We start from the raw sequence: 20,026 nt of genomic DNA on the forward strand, positions 1-20,026 counted from the left end.
AACGCCCTACCCTCTGTGCTATTGCTCCAGCCCCTAGAACAAATAACTCAATAAAAAATTTTAACTTCTCCATTATTGGATGAAGCTGTACTATGAAGTATTTCTAAATACCATTATCCCTTTAGAAACTGTTCTCAGAATTACCAAAAGGCCAGTATTAGTAGTTTATTACAAAATATTTCATATTAAAATTAAAAATAGTTTTGTATTTATGATGTACAGAGCAGGTAAATTTTAAAGTATAATAAATTTTAATTAAATAGTAATACTGGGCCAAAAGTTGCTATAGTACAGCAGGTAGGATGCTTGCCTTGCATATGGCCAGCTCAGGTTCAATCCCTAAATCCCATATTCCTCCCTGAGCATTGCCAGGGGTGATTCCTGAGTGCAGAGCCAGGAGTAACCCCTGAGCATGGCCGGATGTGGCCCAAAAACCAAAATTAAATTAAAAATTAAAAAAAAAAGAAATATCAATACTGAGAAAATTCCATCCAAATGCTTTTGCCCTTTATGAATAAGCTATTATCTGATTTAAGCATCAGCACGTCTTGGGCTACTGTCCAGAAGAGACGGTCTCAGCGCAGACTGGCTGAGAAAGTACTCTACACTCATGTCCACTTCTCAGACACCGGCATCACTTCAGTATGGGACAGACTCTGAGGCCTATGTTCAAAAGAAATGCTTGTATAAAGAATCTAGTAATGCTTCATTTCCTCCCCATGGATCATCAGTCTAGCAATACACCAAGTTTAAAACTTCCTTCCAATGTGTATTCTAACAGGTTATTTACTCTATTTTTCAAATTAAAGATCACTGTCTAATCAAGGGTGTTTACTTCAGTTTAACTGTCCATGTAACTTGAGAATCTTTTTTCTTTTTAGAATTTTGTCAATTCTGCCACTTTTAAAGATACTCCCCCTAAAATACTAAGATTACATCTCAACTATCCCAGGAAGAGGATGCTGAGACCAAACTGAGACCAAGTAGAATTAGCAGTTGTGACTTAACTAACCTGTTAATGAAAATGAATATTTATGTAAACTGAGACCAAAAGATCATAGTTGAGACTGTTTACTTCAGGCTTTATAAGGTCCTAAGGAAGTCAGCTTCTCTGAAGATGATGTGCTGCTGTTCAGATAATCCTTATCTGAGAACCTTAGAAACAGGTTTGTGAAATTATTTGATTTCTGGTAAGCCCTCAGCCAGCTCAGTTGATAGACTGTTGGACTCTTCTGTTTGTTTTCTTTTTTGCAGAAGAAAACTTGAGAACTTCATTGATTTGTATCCTTAAGAGCTGTGGGTTGGTTACCATGCCATGTGTACCATGATTCAGACACAAAACTGAGACTTCTGGGGCTGGAGTGATAGCACAGCAGCTAGGGCATTTGCCTTGCATGCGGTTGACCCAGGTTCGATTCCCAGCATCCCATATGGTCCCCCGAGCACCGCCAGGGGTAATTCCTGAGTGCATGAGCCAGGAGTAACCCCTGTGCATTGCCGGTGTGACCCAAAAAGCCAAAAAAAACCCCCAAAAACCGGGACTTCTTTACATCCCCAATCTGCCCTGACTTACAACAAATGCAGCACTTAAACTGCATGATGTCTGGGTGTGGGGGCGGGTACATGATTGTTGGCTGGACATCAAGAGTTTGACCAACCACAGCTGAGGACTATCCACTCTAGAACTAGATTGAGTCATATGTTTATAAACAAACATCGTTTAAAGCAAGTTCTGAGAATTCTTAAGCTCAAAAAATTTTGTTCCAAGCCTAAAATGAGCCAAGAGAAATATGAGATGGCTTTAGAAAGCATTGATGACATGCATGGTTTCTGAGTTCAGGGATATCACCAGCTCTTCAGAGTCTCAAAATTCAGCTTTTGAAATTCTCTAGGTTTTAGAGACCTTGAGCCTCAGTCATAAAAATCTACATTTATAATTTAAAACAATTTTATGAGAATTCTGGATCTCTAGTCCCAGGATTTTAATTTGATTCTGAGGATTTTTTACCTTTATTTTTTCATGATTCTTTGTCTCATTAAACTAAGACTCTGCTTGGATGGGCAGGAGGTAGAGTTTTTTAGTTCAGAATGAAATTACCAATTTCTGTCTCCTTCCTTCAGTCAGGTAACAGTTACTCTATTTCAGAAAGTATCCGTAAGCTGGGCTGGAGTGATAGCACAGCGGGTAGGCCATTTGCTGTGCATGCGGCTGTCCTGGGTTCGATTCCTCCATCCCTCTCAAAGAGCCCGGCAAGCTACCAAGAGTATCCCACCTGCATGGAAGAGCCTGGCAAGATTCCCATGGCATATTCAATATGCCAAGAACAGCAACAACAAGTCCACAATGAAGGCGTTACTGGTGGCTGCTAGAGCAAATCGATGAACAACAGGAGGTCAGTGCTACAGTACATTAATAAAGCACTTAAGGGGACCAGAAAGATGGTACAGAGGTTAAGGTTAAGGAGCGTGCCTTTCAATGCTGCTGATGCTGATGTTATTCTTCAAACCCACTTATGGTCCCCTAAGCTCAGCCAGGAGTCACTCCTGATCCAGGAAGAGCCCTCAGCATCACCGGGTGTGGCCCAAAACACCCCTCTGGAAGTATATAAGTTATAAAGCATTTAAAAGTATCTGGTCCTAATGCCAGCATTTGGATTTTTTTAAAACAAGTAAATTTCTTATTGATGGCAACTAAATGATGTTTGTAACATTTTTATCATACAGTAGATTCCATCTATTCACTATACTTTTCTGTTGTCCTACATGCAAGTACATGTTTTTAATGTCTGTCTTCTGTGCTGTTCCTGTTAGTTTGCTATTAAAATACATTAAACTATTAAAAAAAAGTATATGGTCCTCTGCAGGGAACTGAAGCTCAGTGAATATAGAGTATTGCATGTATGAAGCTCTGGTTTTTGATCCCCAAAATAGCATCCAATGCTCATGGCAGCCTGTGAGGTAGGTGATTACCAGCCCCATTTTCCAGGTAAGGAAACAGGATTAGAGAGACCAAGTAGTTTAGTCAAAATCACGTACAGCTAATTCCAAATTTTTACTGTTTCCACTCTTCCATCATCTCAGTATCTAGATCTTTAAACAGGAGCTTCTAAAAACTAATGCGTGTGTGTGTGTGTGTATGTGTGTGTGTGTGTGTGTGTGTGTGTTTCTCTCTATGATTTTTTTTAAATGATAGTGGGGGATACTAACCTGTAGGAAAATGTCCTCCGAAAAAGACGTTGAACAGCTCTTCTGGGGTGATGTCTGCCTCGAAGTCCCTGTAATAATTCTGTGGTCTCGCTCGGGGGGCAGTGAAAGTCACCTGCTCGTCGCCATACTCATCATAGCGCATTCTCTTGTCAGGATTGCTCAGGACAGCAAAGGCATTTCCTATTGCTGCAACCAAAACAGACAGTGACTAACCAATAGTTTTCACTGTCGTTAGAGGGAACATAGAAGCAGCAATGAAGAGCTTTGAATTGTTTGGGGCAGGGGCTGGATCCATAGAGCAAGAGGAGAGGGAGCTTCCCTTGCACAGGGCCAACCTGAGTTTGATCCCCAGCATCCCATCGAGCACCACCAAGAGTGATTCCTGAGCACAGGCCAGGATTCACCTTTGAGCATTGTAGGTTGTGGCCCCAAAGTGAAAAATTAAACAAAAAATTGATTGGTGCTAGATAACTTACAGAGGTTCAAGGATAAGAGCGCAGGCTCAGGTCTAGAAACCACTAGGGCACTTGTACTTGAAATTTTCCAGATGCAGTTTGAAAAGCCAGAAACAGCACCAGGATCCTGATGAACTAAGATTTACTGTTGAAGTGGGAGTTAACTGCTAATTAACAGTCATCCCTGCTGCCCCAGAAATTAAGTCACCCCTCCAGAAGCCAGTCACCATACCCCAGCAGACAAGGGGATACCTGCCGCGCGCCAGCTCTCTCACTCTTTGATACGTGGTTGTGTCACAGATGCAGCTCTGTGGTGGAGTGCATGCCACACATATGTAAAGCCCTGGGTTTGATCCCCTATGCCACCAAAAATGTTTGTGAGGCAAAGCACTTGCTTCATATGTGCATTCATCCTGGGGATCATCTGTAGGTACTCCCCCAAAGTATCTGTTTCACCTGAGTTTCACCCATAAAAAGAAGTGTCTAAACTCTGTTTCTCAACCTTTTTCTAACCATGGCCCTTCTGTTCTACCAATTGGTCCCTTTGTCCATGCTGTGGCCCTCCATTTATACAATTTTCACTATATTGCCCTCAATTGAAAATGCTATTCTAACTTGGTCTGAAGCAATTGCTTGAAAAAAATAATCAGTAAAAATAACCTTGTATGGCTAAAAGTAAAGTTTTTATTCATCAAGTTTATTTCAGCTTACTTCCGAAAATGGCCTTTGTACTTTACTTGTAATTTTAATATCTCAATGTGAAATTAAAGACTGAATAATAACAAGCTTACCATCACCTCTGACCTATGCGTAAATGTGCAAACTATTCAATTTCACTTTAACCATGCAATCAATACCAACAAATAAATCTTGAAAAAATTTTAATTTTGTTTCATTTTAGGGCCACGCTGACATTGCCCAGGGCTTAGTCCTGGCTGCATTAAGGCATCACTCCTGGAAGTTCTCAGAGAACCTTTGTGGTGCCAGAAATTGAACCCAGGTGGGTTGCATGAAGGGAAGCTCTTTACTGCTGTACTGTCTCTCTGGCCCTAGCAGTGTTCAGGGGACCCAGGGAACATTCTTAACCGATCAAACAATGCTGGGGCCAAAGGGTACAGCGCTGCTCAGGCCCTGTAGTGCTGGGGACCACCAGGGCCAACCCTGGAGTACCCAGGGGCCTCCAAGGCTACACTCCATGACGCTTTGGGAACCTTATGTGAAGCTAGGGAATTGAACCAGGGCTGGGCACATATCTCCAACCCCAAGTACACTCAATATATGTACACAGTGGGTTACATATATATATGAAATATATATATACACATATTTAGTGTTTTTATAGAGATCCAAAGCCAACACCACTCTCTAATCCCAGGATATTTTTATCACCTCCCCAAAAGACCTCCTACTCATTAGCAGTCATTTCTCTATTCCCCAAACCATAGCTACAACTAGTCTTTCTGTATCACACACACACAAAGATCTATTCTAGACATTTTATGAAAGGAATGATAGAATCCACAGCCTTTTGTATCTAATTGCTTTCATTCACTCAGTGCTTGCAATATTCATCTATGTTGCAGCCTGCTATATATTGTGGAGCTTGGAAGACATGTGGTGACAGGGATCCAACTCAGTGCCCACCCTATCCCCACCACACACACCCTGAAAGGTAAGAGATATCCCACTTAAGTCACATTTACAGCCTGACAAACATTTTTTAGAGCAACCAGCAGTTTGGCACCTCACAAAGCATACACTTCAGTCTATTGAGCTAACTCCCCAAATATTTTTTTAATCCTGGGAATTGGAGCACAAACTTTGTATGTGAGAACCTTGGGTTCAATCTTTAGCACCTTGCTCAGTAGCAAGGAGCAGTTATTGAGCACTGCAGTATTCTGAAAACAAAAACAAAACAACTAAGAATATATTTGAAAGGGGTGGCAGGGAGATTACTCAAGTGGAACAGCATAGGCCTAGCATGTACAAGGCTTTGAGTTTGATCTCCAGCCTCACATAGCCCCAAATACCACTGGAAATACAGAAAATATATTTCTGAAAGTATCATGGAAATTGTTGGGGTAAAAAGATTTGGTCTTCAACATTCTTATAGCTTTTTCATCTAAGCGCATTAATAAACGGGTGTCATGAACAAGGAGGTCAGTGGTCAAAGAAGTCTGGGAATTCTGTCTGTGGCCTCTGCCATCTGCCTATAAATCCCACAAAAAAGGAATCATATTTGCTCCATTCTCCATGCCACCTGGCATACAGGCTTTCAATAAATATTTGCTGAACCAGTGAATACATGGTCCCAAGAGGTACCCATGGGCCCTGGGCAGTGCTCAGAGATCACTCCTGCTCTACACTCCAGTCACTCTCGGTAGTGCTCAAGGAATCAGAAGTGGTACTGGGAGTTGAACCAGGTCAGCCACATGCAGGACAAGAGCCTTCACCCCTGTACCATCTCTCCAGCACAATACCAAAAATAATTTAGACAAAGAAATGAGGGCGATAATCACTATTAACAGAAATGTAACAAGGGAAATCACTCTGTGACCTTATAAAATGGTGACAGGGGAGGCTGAAAGCAGCCTGTTGTGATCAAACATCATAGGCAAGGCAGACGTCAGCATGAAATAGTTTAAAGTTGGACCTTTGAAAGCATCTGTTGCTCCAGGAGCACAGTTCTTGTCGGGGTGGAACTTCAGGGCGAGTTTGCGGTAAGCTTTCTTAAGCTCTTCATCACTGGCATTCCGTGTCACTCCCAGAATTTCGTAGTAATTTCTGCATTTCTTGATCCTAAAAACACACATCAGAAACACGTATGTCTACAAAAGCCCCTTTTGTGCTGTTCACTGCAAAATAGTATTACAATTCTCTTTCTAGTTTTTAATCTCCCACAAAACCCTAAATAGAAATTCATGAACAAATTAACAAAACAACTTAAAATTTTAACGAGGTCCTTTTCTATTTTTTTTGTTTGCTTTTTGGGTTACACCCAGCAATGCTCAGGGGTTACTCTTGGCTCTGCACTCAGGAATTACTCCCAGCGGTGCTTGGGGGACCATATGGGATGCTGGGGATTGAATTTAGGTGGACCAAGTGCAAGGCAAACGTCCTCCCTGCTGTACTATCACTCCGGCCTCAACAAGGTCCTCTTCTTCTTCTTCTCTTTTTTTTTTTTGTGTGTGTGTGTGTGTTTTGGGTCACACCCAGCGATGCTCAGAGGTTACTCTTGGCTCTGCACTCAGGAATTACTCCTGGCAGTGCTTGGGGGATCATATGGGATACTGGGGATCAAACCCAGGTTGGCCGTGTGCAAGGCAAACGCCCTACCCGCTGTACTATCGCTTCAGCCCCAACAAGGTCCTCTTCTCACCAATCACTTAGTGCCTTTGACAACTTGGAGGGCCTCCCAAGGAGTGCTAGGGGGTGCAGGGGCCATTATCGGGGACCACTCCTGGTGGTGCTTGCAGAGGACCAGGCGGTGCTGGGCCTCAAACACCAGCCTCTAGCATGAAAGTAAGTAGATGCTCCAGTTTGTTGAACCATCTCTCGAGCCCTCAGTGTATTTTTAACATTGCATATTTTATTCTTTCATTACCCCTTTCACCATCAAGTAGATATAACAAATATGATCATTCTTTCAAAGTCATTTTTCGTTTGTTTTTGAGGTTCACAGCTAGAGGTGCAAAGGGTTTACTCGTGGGTTCTGCACTCAGGGATCACTCCTAGAGAGCTCGGGGGATCATATGGGGTTATGGGGATCAAACCCAGGTCAGCCATATGCAGGGTCAGCACCTCTACCCACTTTACTTTCTCTCCTGTCCCCAAGTATGATGTTTCTCATATCAATGCACACCTAAGGTCCTGAGAGTTGAACACAGGAGAGCAAAACCAGAAGAAACACTTAAACACCACCCGACTTACTTGTTTTCATCTCTTTTCCCTTATGGTTGTTATCTTTTAAAACTTTGTTTTAGGGGGGGTTGGGGGTGGGAGGGATACTGGGATCATTGGGGGTGGAGAATGGGCACTGGTAGAAGGATGGGTACTTGATCATTGTATAACTGAAACCCAAGCACAAAAACTTGTAATGTCCACAACTGTACCTCATTGTGTTTCACTAATAAAAATTAAAACAACGACAACTTTGTTGTTGTTGTTGTTATTTTATTAAAAAATTTTTAATAATGAGACACCATGAGGTACAGTTGCAGACTTGTTTTAAAAAGTTAACATGTACACATGGCAGAAGAAAAACATCAAGTAATACTAAGCCATACACAGAAATATCTTCCAGCTTCCTTGATCCCTGCCCCGAATTCTCCGACCCTAAGGGAAATCATTCGGAGGAGCTTCTTTTGAACCTATGTACAGAGAGGATATGTATAGAGAATTCCCCATTTTTCCTTACTTAAAGGGATACATATTCTATCACTTTTCTAAACTGTGCATTTTGTGAAAAGGAAAATAATGATGTATCTTGGAGATTGAGCCATAACATACAGAGATAAGAAGTAAAGGAAAACAGTTTAGTCTAGAGTGGACATTTTGGAATTTCATTTAATTCATTAACTAATTTGGGGTTTTTTTGGCCACACCCAATAATTCTTGGGGGTTATTCCTGGCTCTGCACTCAGGAATTACTCATGGAAGTGCTTGGGGGACCATATGGGATGCCAGGGATTGAACAAGGGTCAGCCACATTCAAGGTAAATACCCTACCTGCTGTAGTATTATTTCTGGCCTCATATGTTTTGAAATTTCAAAACTATAAAGTATTTTATACTCCTAAAAATTATTTCAAGCACCCCAAAAACTATGTATATATTTTTGTTTCTCTGTGTCTGTGTGATAGTTATGTGTCTATGTGTGTCTATATCTGTGTGTCTATGTGTGTCTATATCTGTGTGTCTGTGCATCTCTGTATTTTTCTGTGCCTATATGCACATTTATGTAAGTCTATGTATATGTGTATTGTGTCTGTGTGTATACAGTGGGTATACGTCTGTGTGAATCTGTGTGTCTGTATGCATATATTTGTATCTGTGTATGCCTGTGTGTGTACCTCTGTGTGCGTGTCTTTCTGTGTATATATTTCTATGTGGCTTGTGAGTTTATGTCTGTGTCTATAGGTTTTTGTGTCTGTGTTTATATGCATCCATGTGCATGTGTGTTCATTGTGTTTCTGTAATTTGTCTGTTTTTGGCTATGTGTGAGCATGTGTTGTGTTTATGTAAGTCTGTGTATCTGTGTGTGTCTATCAACATTTCAATGTGTGGTATGTATCTTTATCTCTGTGTGTGTGCATATGTGTTTGTGTATGCCTGTGTGTTTGTGTCCTTTTTGATATGTCTGTGTCTGTGTATATGTGTGTTGTGGGCATATCTGTTTAAATATGTGTTGTAATTGTGTTTGTGCATGTGGGTGTTTGTCTGTGTACATGTCTGTGTGAGTCTCTGTGTGTATATGCCTGTGTTCATGTGTTTGTGTACGTGTGTCTGTGTATATAGCTGCATATATCTCTATGTGCATATATTTCTGTGTGTCTGTGTGTGCATACAATAGACATATGCTCAGAAACACAGGTATACACTCACAGAGGGGCACACACAACAATACACACAGATATATACAGACACATGGACACATGCATATGCAGATAGATATAGAAATAAGCACGTACACACAAAGAAATACATGCAAACACATACTCAGACACACAGATGAATACACAGACACACACATGTACACAGAGACATACAGATATGTAAATTGACAGGCATATGCATACACAGATACACAGACACACAAATAGATGCCCACCAATGGACACACACACATATTACACATGCCCACACACAGACCGATAGTCACATAGATCAAGACACATACAAGCTTACACAGTCATACACAGACGTATACCCACATTACATAGACATACACAGAAACACACAGAAATGCACATATATGCCCATAGACATACAAACATACAAATGCACACACAACAGATTATACACATAGAATCAGACACACAGAAATATACAAATAAACCTGCATACATAGCAGGTAGGGCATTTGCCTTGCACGCCACCGATGCAGGTTTGATTCCTCCGCCCCTCTTAGAAAGCCCGGCAAGCTATTGAGAATATCCTGCCCGCATGGCAAAGCCTGGCAAGCTCTCCGTGATGTATTTGATATGCCAAAAACAGTAACAACAAGTTTCACAGTGGAGATGTTACTGGTGCCTGCTCGAGCAAATGGATGAACAATGGGAGGACAGTGTACCCCAAAAAAGTTATTTTGAAAATTGTTGTTGTCTGCTTGGGGAGCAAACCCAGGGCCTCATATGCGAGGTATGTGCTCTACCACTGAGCTATATCTCTTGTCAAGAAGATTTTGTTGGGGTTGGAGCGATAGCACAGTGGGTAGGGCATTTGCCTTGCATGCGGCCAACCCAGGTTCGATTCCCAGCATCTCATATGGTCCCCTGAGCACCGCCAGGGGTAATTCCTGAGTGCATGAGCCAGGAGTAACCCCTGTGCATCACCAGATGTGACATAAAAAGTGGGGGAAAAAGGAGAATTTGTTTATGTAAATCTCTCTCAATATTTACCATACTAGAAATTTTTAAAAAATGTTAAACACAGAAGGATGATATAATTACATGTTCTATAGTATCCAAACTTCACTGTGTAATATCATGAAGGAATGACAGTAAAAAAGATGGAATTTGAAATTATGAAAATAATTGTAAGTTTGCAGATTCCCTCTGAAATTCAGAGTCTGGGATAGGGGTGGGGGTGGGGGTCTCAGACCATACTTGAGAATTAATGGACTGGGCCTGAGAGATAGTACAGCAGTGGGGGCACTTTCTTTGTACTTGACTAATCAAGGTTCAATCCAATCCCTGGCTCCCCATATGGTCCCCCAGGCCCCAGGGGTGACCCCTGAGCCCCATTGAGTGTGGCCCCAAAACAAAACTAAACAAACAATGTCTTGACCAGGATCTGATTTGTTGTGTACTTAACCTCCGTGCTTTGCTGGTATTCTCTTCAGAAGATAATAATCTTCTAGTAAACTAATAATTATACTTATATTGCACAAGGCTCTTGTTATAATTAAATGTAGTGTTCATTAAAAAAGTTGATAGCATCTGACATGACATAAATATCAGCTTTTATCATATATATCTACCATATTCTTTTAAAAAAGCTTCATAGGGGCTAGAGAGATAGTGCAGCAGGTAGAGCATTTGCCTTGCACATGTCCAACCCAGATTTGATCTCCAGAATCCCATATGGTCCTCTGAGCACCACCAGGAGTAATTCCTAAGTTCAAATACAAGAGATACCCTTGAGCATTGCCAAATGTGGCTCAAAAACTCAAAAAGAAAAGGAATGGCAGTCAGGACCCTTCCAAGAACTGCCCACGGGGAACCTTTAGATCCCCAAGTCCAGTTTTCAATCTCTGCTTTCATGGCAGATACTGCCCTACTTCTTTCTCTTATACATTTATTGTTTGATTAATAATAGCTTTATTGATGTATAATTCACATACCAGAAAGCTAGCTCTTTTTGTTTGCTTGATTTTGTTTTGTTTTTGGACTACATCTGGTGATGCTCAGGTCTTACTCCTGGCTCTGAGCTTGGGGATCACTCCTGGCAAGTTCAGGAGACCATGTTGGATGCCATAGATCAAATCCAGGTCAGTCACATGCATGGAAAGCACATTAAAAGCTGTACTAATTCTATAGCCTCATAAAGTTACCTTGTTTAAGTTGTGCAATTCAGTGATTTTCTAGTTATTCACATTTATACATCTACAGTGGCCATATTTTTCCAGAACATTTTTATCATTCCCAAAAGAGACACCATACCAGCAGTCACTTCTCATTTTCCTACTCCCCAACTCCTAGCAACAACTAATCTTTCTGTAGTTATAAAATCACCTATTTTACAAAGCTCAAAAAAAGAAATTGTAATTGTAGAGTACATGGCTTTTTGTTTTGTTTTGTTTGGGGCCACTTCTGGTGATGCTCAGGGGTTATTGCTTTGTAGTGCTTGGGGGACCAAATGGGATGTTGGGGATGGCTGTGTGCAAGGCAAGCACCCTTCCTGCTGTGTTATCTTTCCAGCCCAACACATGGCTTTTTATGCCTGGTTTCTTTCATTCACACAATGTTTTCAAAGTTCATTAATGTTGTATTCATCAGTACTTTATTCCTTTAATATATCAAAGTGTATCAATAGATTTTTATAGCAATTTCTTAATTTTTCATCAGTTAGTGGACACTGGATTTTTTTTTCTTGAAGATTATTATTAGTAATGAAATATGAACTACATATACAGATTTTTATGTAAAAATGTTTGGTTTTGAGGCTATACGTGGTAATGTTCAGGACTTATTTCAGGCTCTGCTAAAAATCACTTCTGGGGGTCAGAGCAATAGTACAGCAGGTAAGACATTTGCCTTACACATGGCCGACCTGGGTTCAATCCCCAGCATTCCATATGGTCTCGTGAGCATAGCCAGAAGTAATTCCTGAGTGCAGAGTCAGGAGTAACTCATGAGCATCGCCAGGTGGGATCCAAAAAGCCAAAAGCATAAATAAAAAGGAAGATCACTTGTGGCAGAATTTGGGGAACCATATGTGGTACTGGAGATTGAACTTGGGTTAATTGCATGCAAGGTAAGTGTCCTTGCCACTGTACTATCTCTATGGCCTCTTTATATGAAAGTATTTTGAAACTTTCTTGGAATGTACTTAAGAATCAATTGGACTAGAGAGATAGTACAGGGGTTAACATGCAGGTTTTGCATACCGCTGTCCCCAATTTGATCCCCAGCATCACGTATATTCCCCAAAGAAATATCAGGAGTGAACCCTGAGCACAGTGTCAGGGGTAAGCTCTCAGCAATGTTGGGTGGGTAACCCCCTTCCCATTGCCCCTCCCCCGCCGAAAAAAATTAATTGCTAGGTCATAAACTATGTTTAACCTTCTGAGGAACTGTCATACGGTTTTCCAAACTGGTTGCACTGTGTTACATTCCTAAAAGCAATATGCATTACATAATAACCTGGTTTCTCCGTGCTCTCAGCAACACTTGTTATTTTCCATCTTTTTAATTATAGCCATTCTAGTGACTATGAGGTAGTATAGTATTTTATTGTGCTTTTCATTTGTATTTCCCAAATGACTAATGGTGTTTAGTCATGTGCTGATTGGTCATTTGCATGCCTGCTTGGAGGAATGCCTATTCAGATCCTTTGTTCATTTATTTCATCGGGCTGTCTTTTTATTGCTGAGATGCAGAAGTATTTTCTAAGTTCCAGCTACAAATCCCTTATCAGAGATGATCTTTGAAAATATTTTCTCCCATCCTGTGGGCTGTTTTTCACTTTTGTTTTTTTGTTTGTTTTTTGGGCCAGAGCTGTGCTCAGGGCCTACTCCTGACTCTATGCTCAGGGATCACTCCTGGTGGTGTGTGGGGGACGACAACAAGTGGGTGGAGCCAAGGATCAAATGGGTTAAAACTGTTTGGGCTATTCTGGGTCCCATGTATTTATATAACCTCTCTGTTTCTCTGTCTCTGTCTCTGTCTCTCTCTCTGTCTCTCTCTCTCTCTCTCTCTCTCTCTTTCTCTCTCTGTCTCCCCTCTCTTTTTCACTCTTTTGTTTTGCTTTTGGGCCACAACCCCCAAAAGAAAATTTCCCCATCCCCTTCCCTTTTTCTGCTGTCGTTTTTGGGCTCAAACGGCTGCACACACTTGTTTGTGGTGCTCATATATGGCTGGGGTGCTGAATGAGGTGGTGAGCTGGACTGGGGGTCATGACAGGACTGTACTCTGAAGCTTGGAGATGCTAGGGACAGAGCTCACAGCTCATGCCTCTACATCAGGTGCCCTGCCACGGGGCCAATGGCCCCTCCACCCTCGACTGCCCCTGTGATGTCTTTTTTTATATAAACATCTACATTGGTGCCAGAGCAATAGTGAAGCAGGTGGGGGCTTGCCTTACATGTAGCTGATTCAGGTTCAATCCCTGGCACATCATTTGGTCCCTGGAGTCCCCTGCCAGAAGTGATCCCTAAGGACAGAGCCAGGAGTAAGACCTGGCATAGCCAGGTGTGTCCCAAAAACCAAAAAAATAAATAAAAATATGAAAACAAAAATCTACAGGTTTAAGATTCCTTCAAAGTATTGCTTTAGCTATATCCCGCATGTTTTGACATGTTGATCTGGTATATTTGGTATATACAGAATATTTGGCATATTCATTTTCAGATTATTTTCTGATTTTCCTTTCTTCTTTCTCTTTTGGGCCACGCCTGGTGGTTCCCAGGGATCACTCCTGGTAGGCTCAGGGGACCATATGTGTTGCCAGAGAGCAAATCCAATGTCAGCTGCATGCAAGACAAGTGCCCTCCCTGCCATATTACCACTCTGACCCCTCTGTTATTTCTTCTGTGAACCTGTTACTTATGAATATGTTGCTTAATTTTCACAGTTTTAAATTCCCAATTTCCTATTATTTCAAATATATATGCTGTATGATTTTAATCCTAAATTTCTTTCTTTTTTTTTTTTTTTTTGCTTTTTGGGTCACACCCGGCAATGCACAGATGTTATTCCTGGCTCATGCACTCAGGAATTACTCCTGGTAGTACTCAGGGGGCCATATGGGATGCTGGGAATTGAACCTGGGTCAGCCACATGCAAGGTAAACACCCTACCTGCTGTGCTATCACTCCAGCCCAATTCTAAGTTTCTTTTTGTTTTAGACTATCAAAGTCTAAAATGTTCATTATCTAGCCTTCTATAGAAAATCCCACTGATCCTTGTTTAAAGAATAACATTCCGGACAACATCTGAATGAGTCATAAGACTCTAGGGGGTAGAGGCTGGAGCAACAGTACAGCTGATAGGGTGTTTGCTTTGCACATCACTGACCCAGGTTTGGTCCCCATCACTCCATTCCCGGAGTAAGCAGGAGTGATTCCTGAGTGCAGAGCCAGGAGTAACACCTGAGTATCGCTGGGTGTGGCCCTCCTCCTCCCAAAAAGACACTAGAAGGAATCATTACTTGGGGAATAGTCTGAGCTCCTATAACAGAGACCCAAAAAGCAGTGCTCTCACAAGGAACAATCGAGAGACAGGAAGGTGGGTCCAGGGTGGACAGGTAACTCTGTTCCCTGAGTTTATTCAGGACTCCATGATGCCTTTGTCCTTAATTAAGAACTTGTCTTATACAACAATTTCTCTATTGCAGACTGACATTGCCAATTGATGAAAAGGAAGAGAGGCTTTTATTTTTCTTTCTTTCTTATTTGTCTATTTATTTGATTTTTATCCAAACGTGGAGGTGCTCAGGGCATACTCCTGGCTCTGCACTCAGGAATCACTCTTGTTGGGATTTGGGGGACCGGATATGGTACCAGAGATGCAACCAGCTCTATTGTTTACAAGGCAAGAGCCCTTCTCTCCAGCCTCAAGGTTTTCTCTTTTGAAACAAAATATGGGGGTAGGGGTAGAAGGACTACTGGGTTCATTGGTAGTGAAGAACGGGCACTGGTAGAAGGATGGGTACTTGATCATTGTATAACTGAAACCCAAGAATGAAAGTCTCTAAGTCTACAACTGTACCTCATAGTGTTTCACTAATAAAAAAAAAGAAACAAACAAAATATGAATGGTAGTATTTTCTACTCACATAACCCATTGATGAGAACTTAAGTCTCTGGCTGCTTTAGCAGCAAAGAAGACAAAGTACTTGGGCTGGAGCAATAGTACAGTGGGTAGGGTGTTTGCCTTGCATGAGGCAAACCCAGGTTCAATCCCTGGCACCCCATATGGTCCCCCGAGTCCCACCAGGAGTGATTCTTAAGCAGACGGCCAAGAGTAAGCCCTGTGCATAGCTAAGTGTGGCGCCCCCAAATGAAACAACAAAAAAGCAGACAAAGTACTGTGTTTCTATTTAGATATAGATATGCCTAGATGAAAGTGGGAATTTTATTGCTAACCCAAAGAAGAAAATTATTGTTATTGGGGGACAACCAGCAATCTGTCACAGTGACTCAGACAGTACTGAATTCGTCCTGATCTTCATAACCGAATGCTCAGTACACAGCAAACTGCTCAGTATTTGTTTACTGAATTAATTAAAATGAGAAGGAAACTGGAGGCGAACTTTGGCCCAGGAGTGGAATTAAAGGAGAAATCCAAGGCTTAAAATGGGAATTTTTCTTAAATTTCTTGAGGTATGTTTCATGGCCAATCCTGTATTATTACATGTATGCTTGAGAAAACGTAGAGTCACTATTGTCAGGAGAATTCTGTATAGATATCTGTGAGGTTCTAGTTGAATTTTCCTACCTTTCCTTTAGTAGAAAGACTACTTTCTACTATTCTATTTCCACCTAGCTTTGACCTTGAGGCCACGAAGCTATTTTGCTTCAGTAATAATAACAATAAGAAAACTAGTAGTTAATACTTAAATAACACAAGGTCTGCAGGAGACACTCTAGACAGAAGGTGGTAAATCATTCATTTAATTCTTCAAGGGCTCACCTTTGTACGCCAAGCAGCTGCTCCTCTGTGTAAGTGGCTGTACCCTCCCCCTGCCGGGTTTGACTCCACTCATTCTCAGATTTCTTTTCCTTTGGTGCCTTCATGCAGTTACAGCAGCCACAGGGGTCATGATTTTCAGAAGATCTGTCTTCTGAGTATTTATTTCTTCTAATTGCATCAATGTACGCTGCAAAATAATGGACTGTTTATTAGGTCTCAGTCTGACCTGCAGTACAACTTTGCAAGCTGCCCTCACTATCTGAGAGGTGCTTGCAGGCATGAGTGTGATGGCCAGGCCATGCCACTCTATTAAGCATCCTCACTGCTGAACAAACCTTTCTCTTGAGAATGCAATACGGATAATAAGGAGGTAGGGGCTGGAGAGATAGCACGGTGGATAGGACACTTGCCTTGCATGCAGCTGAGTCAGATTCAATCCCCAGCATCCCATACGGTCTCCTGAGGGCTGCTGGAAGTTATTCCTTAGTGCAGAACCAGGAGTAACCCCAGAGCGTCACTGGTTATGGCCCCCAAAAACAATGAAATAAAATAGAGATGACTTCATCGCTTAAACATTTATAGAATATGCATAAAACACTTGGCTCAAGTAGGGTTAAGACCTACTCCTGACCACAGGAAGGAATTAATTAACTGAAGGGAGTGAATTCAGTTAATCTGTAATACCAGCTTCTGTTGAAGAAGGCCAAATGCTCATGTCCTATCTGGAGAATCTGAGAAAGGCTTTAAAAGCATTTTTCTTAACATTCATTAGTGATGACCCATTGTCACCTGTCCGTATTTCTTATTATGGCCTTTTTTGAGTCCTCTCTCACCATTCGCTCCTTTTCTCAGGGCCTTTGCACAGGCTTCTCCCCATACCTGCAGTATTCTTCCTCTGCATGCCCCTGAGTAACTTCCAGGCATCCTTTATGTCCTATGTCACACTTTCTCCATGAAGCCTCTGGAAGTCAAACATCCGACCTTGCTGTGCAGGCCAGGACTTACTGGTTCTGCTTTGTGATTGGCTGTTTAGCCGTCAACCCCACTCCCACCCCCACCCCCCTCAGTAGACTGAGGTTCAGTGAGCTCAGGGGGGCAAGCCTGTCAAATCTCCGCTGGAAGACTAGCCTAAAACTGGGGTGGAAAAGCGGCATTAGATCAAGGCTGTGGTGAGCGTCTGGGAGTCGGGAGGAAAACGCCGCCCGAGTGGTCCTGATGCGGACCACGCCGAGATCGCAGGTCAGGCGGCCGGGTCCAGCCGTGGACTGGGTAAGGCACCGCCATCCCTCGGGTCCCCCCCCCCCGCGCCGCCCCTAGGGCGCGGGCTGGACCTGACCCCTTCGGCCCGGGGCGGGGCACGGGAGGGGCGGGGCTGGGGGCTGCGAGGCAACAAGTTCTCCCGGTGTCACCGCCCGCCGTCGGGTCCCCGCTGCCTGTGCTCCTGGCTTCCAGATCCCGGCGCCTCCCCTGGGCGAACCCCCGAATCCGGACCCCGACTTGGGCGCAGCATCCTCTCGTAGGCCTTCATCCCACCTCAGGCCCCGGATCTCAGCTCTTAGAAGTCCCCAGGAGCACCGTTCCCTGGCGTCCCCGGTGCCCGGCCTGTCCCACCCTCCGATCAGGTCCTGGTACCTTCTGTCCAGCGCTCCCCGCTGCCCAGAGTCGCTGCCATAGCGGTTCCCGGTCAGCAGGTCTGCGGAGCCTCCCCCGCGCCGGAGGCTGAAAGGGAAGGGGGCAAGAATTGTGGGGCATGCTGGTCATTGTAGTCCAACCCGAAGACGCCGCTAGGCACTGGACTACAACTTCCGGCAGCCTCAGCGCGAGGGGCTGTCAGAGATGCGGTGGTGAAAGGAACGCAGGCGACCCTGGCATAGGCCCGCGGAATATGTTGGTACTGGAAGCGTTAGCAACCGCGATTGTGCGTTTTCCCCACCACTGATCTTTGGAGTGGGAGTAGTGGCTTCAGCTGCAGCTAGCACTAGGAGTATTCAAGGAGGGCCAGTGAAAACCAACCTGGAGGGCTAGAGAGATAATACCGCAGGTAAGGCATTTGCCTGGCACGCAGCAGGTTCCATTCCTGGGGCCCCATATCGCTCCCCCACCCCAACCAGCACCGTCAGGACCCGAACGCAGAGTCAGAAGTGGCCCAGAAACCAAAAAAGAAAAAGAAAACCAACGTGAAAAATACTTCGCAATCTGTGGGCTATTTTTCTCTCCTGGGATGTCATTTTAAAAATATGCTAATATCTGTTCTGTGCTCTGTTGTATACTAGATCCTGGTGATTGAGAGATGGGGTTAGGGACTGCTGAACCCAACCCTGGGAACATAGTCCCAAAAAGACTTCTTCAACTTTAGGTCAATTGTTGGGGCTACTGAGAGTTGGGGCTGGATGGGAGAGGCACAGCCTCAGTGGGTGTGGTGCCAGCCGGTACTGCTGTCATGACCCTGGTCTCTATGAGCATCAGGGCACTCAGAAACTCGGTGTAGAAGTCACTTGTGCTCTAGTATTGCTGCCTGATGATCAAATATAAGAAGGAAATATGGGTTTTGAAGGCTTAAATAGACTAGAAGACGGATAGGAGAAGGTGGGGGACAATTTGGAGTTCGGAAGCTAAGGTCTAAAGGTATCTTCAGTGCCATGAAATTAAGGGTATCTAGTTGACAGTGGGGAATGCCAGAGCCAGGGAGGGGTAATTGGGTTGAGAGGGAGATAACAGAAATTATTGAGCTGTGTAGTAGCAGGCAGTACATTGAGCTATGTAGTAGCACCAATACACTACCTGTGGCGTATTTAATATGCCAAAAACAGTAACAATACCAGGTCTCATTCCCCTGATCCTGAAAGAACCTCCAATATGGCAGCATTGGGAAAGATGAGTAAGGAGAGGCTGCTAAAATCTCAGGGCTGGGGGTATGGTGCCGCCAGCAGGTCAGTCTGTACCTGTGAGGCGAGTGCATCAGCAGCCTGATGGCACTGTCAGACATTCAGATACCCCAAAATTGCTGCTGTGCCTTTGGCCAGACCCCAAAAATTTGGGGCAAAGTTTACCAAGAAAGTAAACAGTCAAAAATTAGGTATGTGGGAGACACACCCACAAACCACCTCCGGCTCAGCTATATAATTGAAGGCAAGGCCTCTCTGGTTCCTGATCGAACTGCTTAACAGCCATGATCCCAGAGACTCAGAAACAAATCTCAGAACCCAAAGGCTTTTGGCAGAAATGCGTCCTATTCCTGCAGTAAGTTACTGGCGCTGGGCCAATCCAGGTGGGAATAGGTTTTGGACCTTAGCCTGTTCCCCCTGATGGCCTGGTGACCGCCATCCTCCAGAGGCCACAGGACAGTCAGGTTTGGACCTGCAGTGACGAGACACGCGGGGCCTCACCAGATGGGGGTGGAACGAGCCCTTTCCTCCCCATCCCAATAAGACCCCGAGTTGCCGCCTACAAACGGCCTCTCTGGCTCCTGATCAAGCAGATTAACAGCCATGATCCCAGAGACTCAGAAACAAATCTTGAAACCCAGTGGCTTTTGGCAGAAATGCATCTGGACCGCTTACAATGTGGCCACCGCCTCAGTGCTTATTGGAAAGCCAGGTATGAGCCGGCAGTGACGGGGCAACTGCAGTCTCATGGGAAGGGGGACGATACTGGCTCATCCTTCATGCCCTACCAAGGTCACGAGTTGCCCCCCATGAGCGGCTCTCTGGCACAGCCATGGCTCCAGAGGCAAAAGGACTTAGTCCAGAGCCCGACAGCTTGCAGCAGGAAAGTGAATGGACCAAGCATT

The 20,026-nt window shown here is 43.6% G+C and overlaps 1 protein-coding gene across 1 annotated transcript in view; it reads right to left on the reverse strand.

Moving 5' to 3' along the window:
* The window catches only part of DNAJC18 (DnaJ heat shock protein family (Hsp40) member C18), a 29,266-nt gene extending 11,284 nt beyond the window's left edge, over positions 1-17,982 (reverse strand). The window contains exons 1-4 of the mRNA XM_056124579.1: positions 17,869-17,982; positions 16,237-16,423; positions 6,316-6,461; positions 3,208-3,393 (exon numbers count right to left, since the gene is read on the reverse strand). Of these exons, the coding sequence (XP_055980554.1) occupies positions 3,208-3,393; positions 6,316-6,461; positions 16,237-16,423; positions 17,869-17,908 (559 nt within the window). The 5' untranslated portion in view covers positions 17,909-17,982. The remainder of the gene's footprint in view (positions 1-3,207; positions 3,394-6,315; positions 6,462-16,236; positions 16,424-17,868) is intronic.
* Positions 17,983-20,026: the final 2,044 nt, after the last annotated feature.

Source organism: Sorex fumeus, unplaced genomic scaffold (assembly GCF_029834395.1).
Source record: "Sorex fumeus unplaced genomic scaffold, SorFum_2.1 ptg000051l, whole genome shotgun sequence".
Lineage (NCBI taxonomy): Eukaryota > Metazoa > Chordata > Mammalia > Eulipotyphla > Soricidae > Sorex > Sorex fumeus.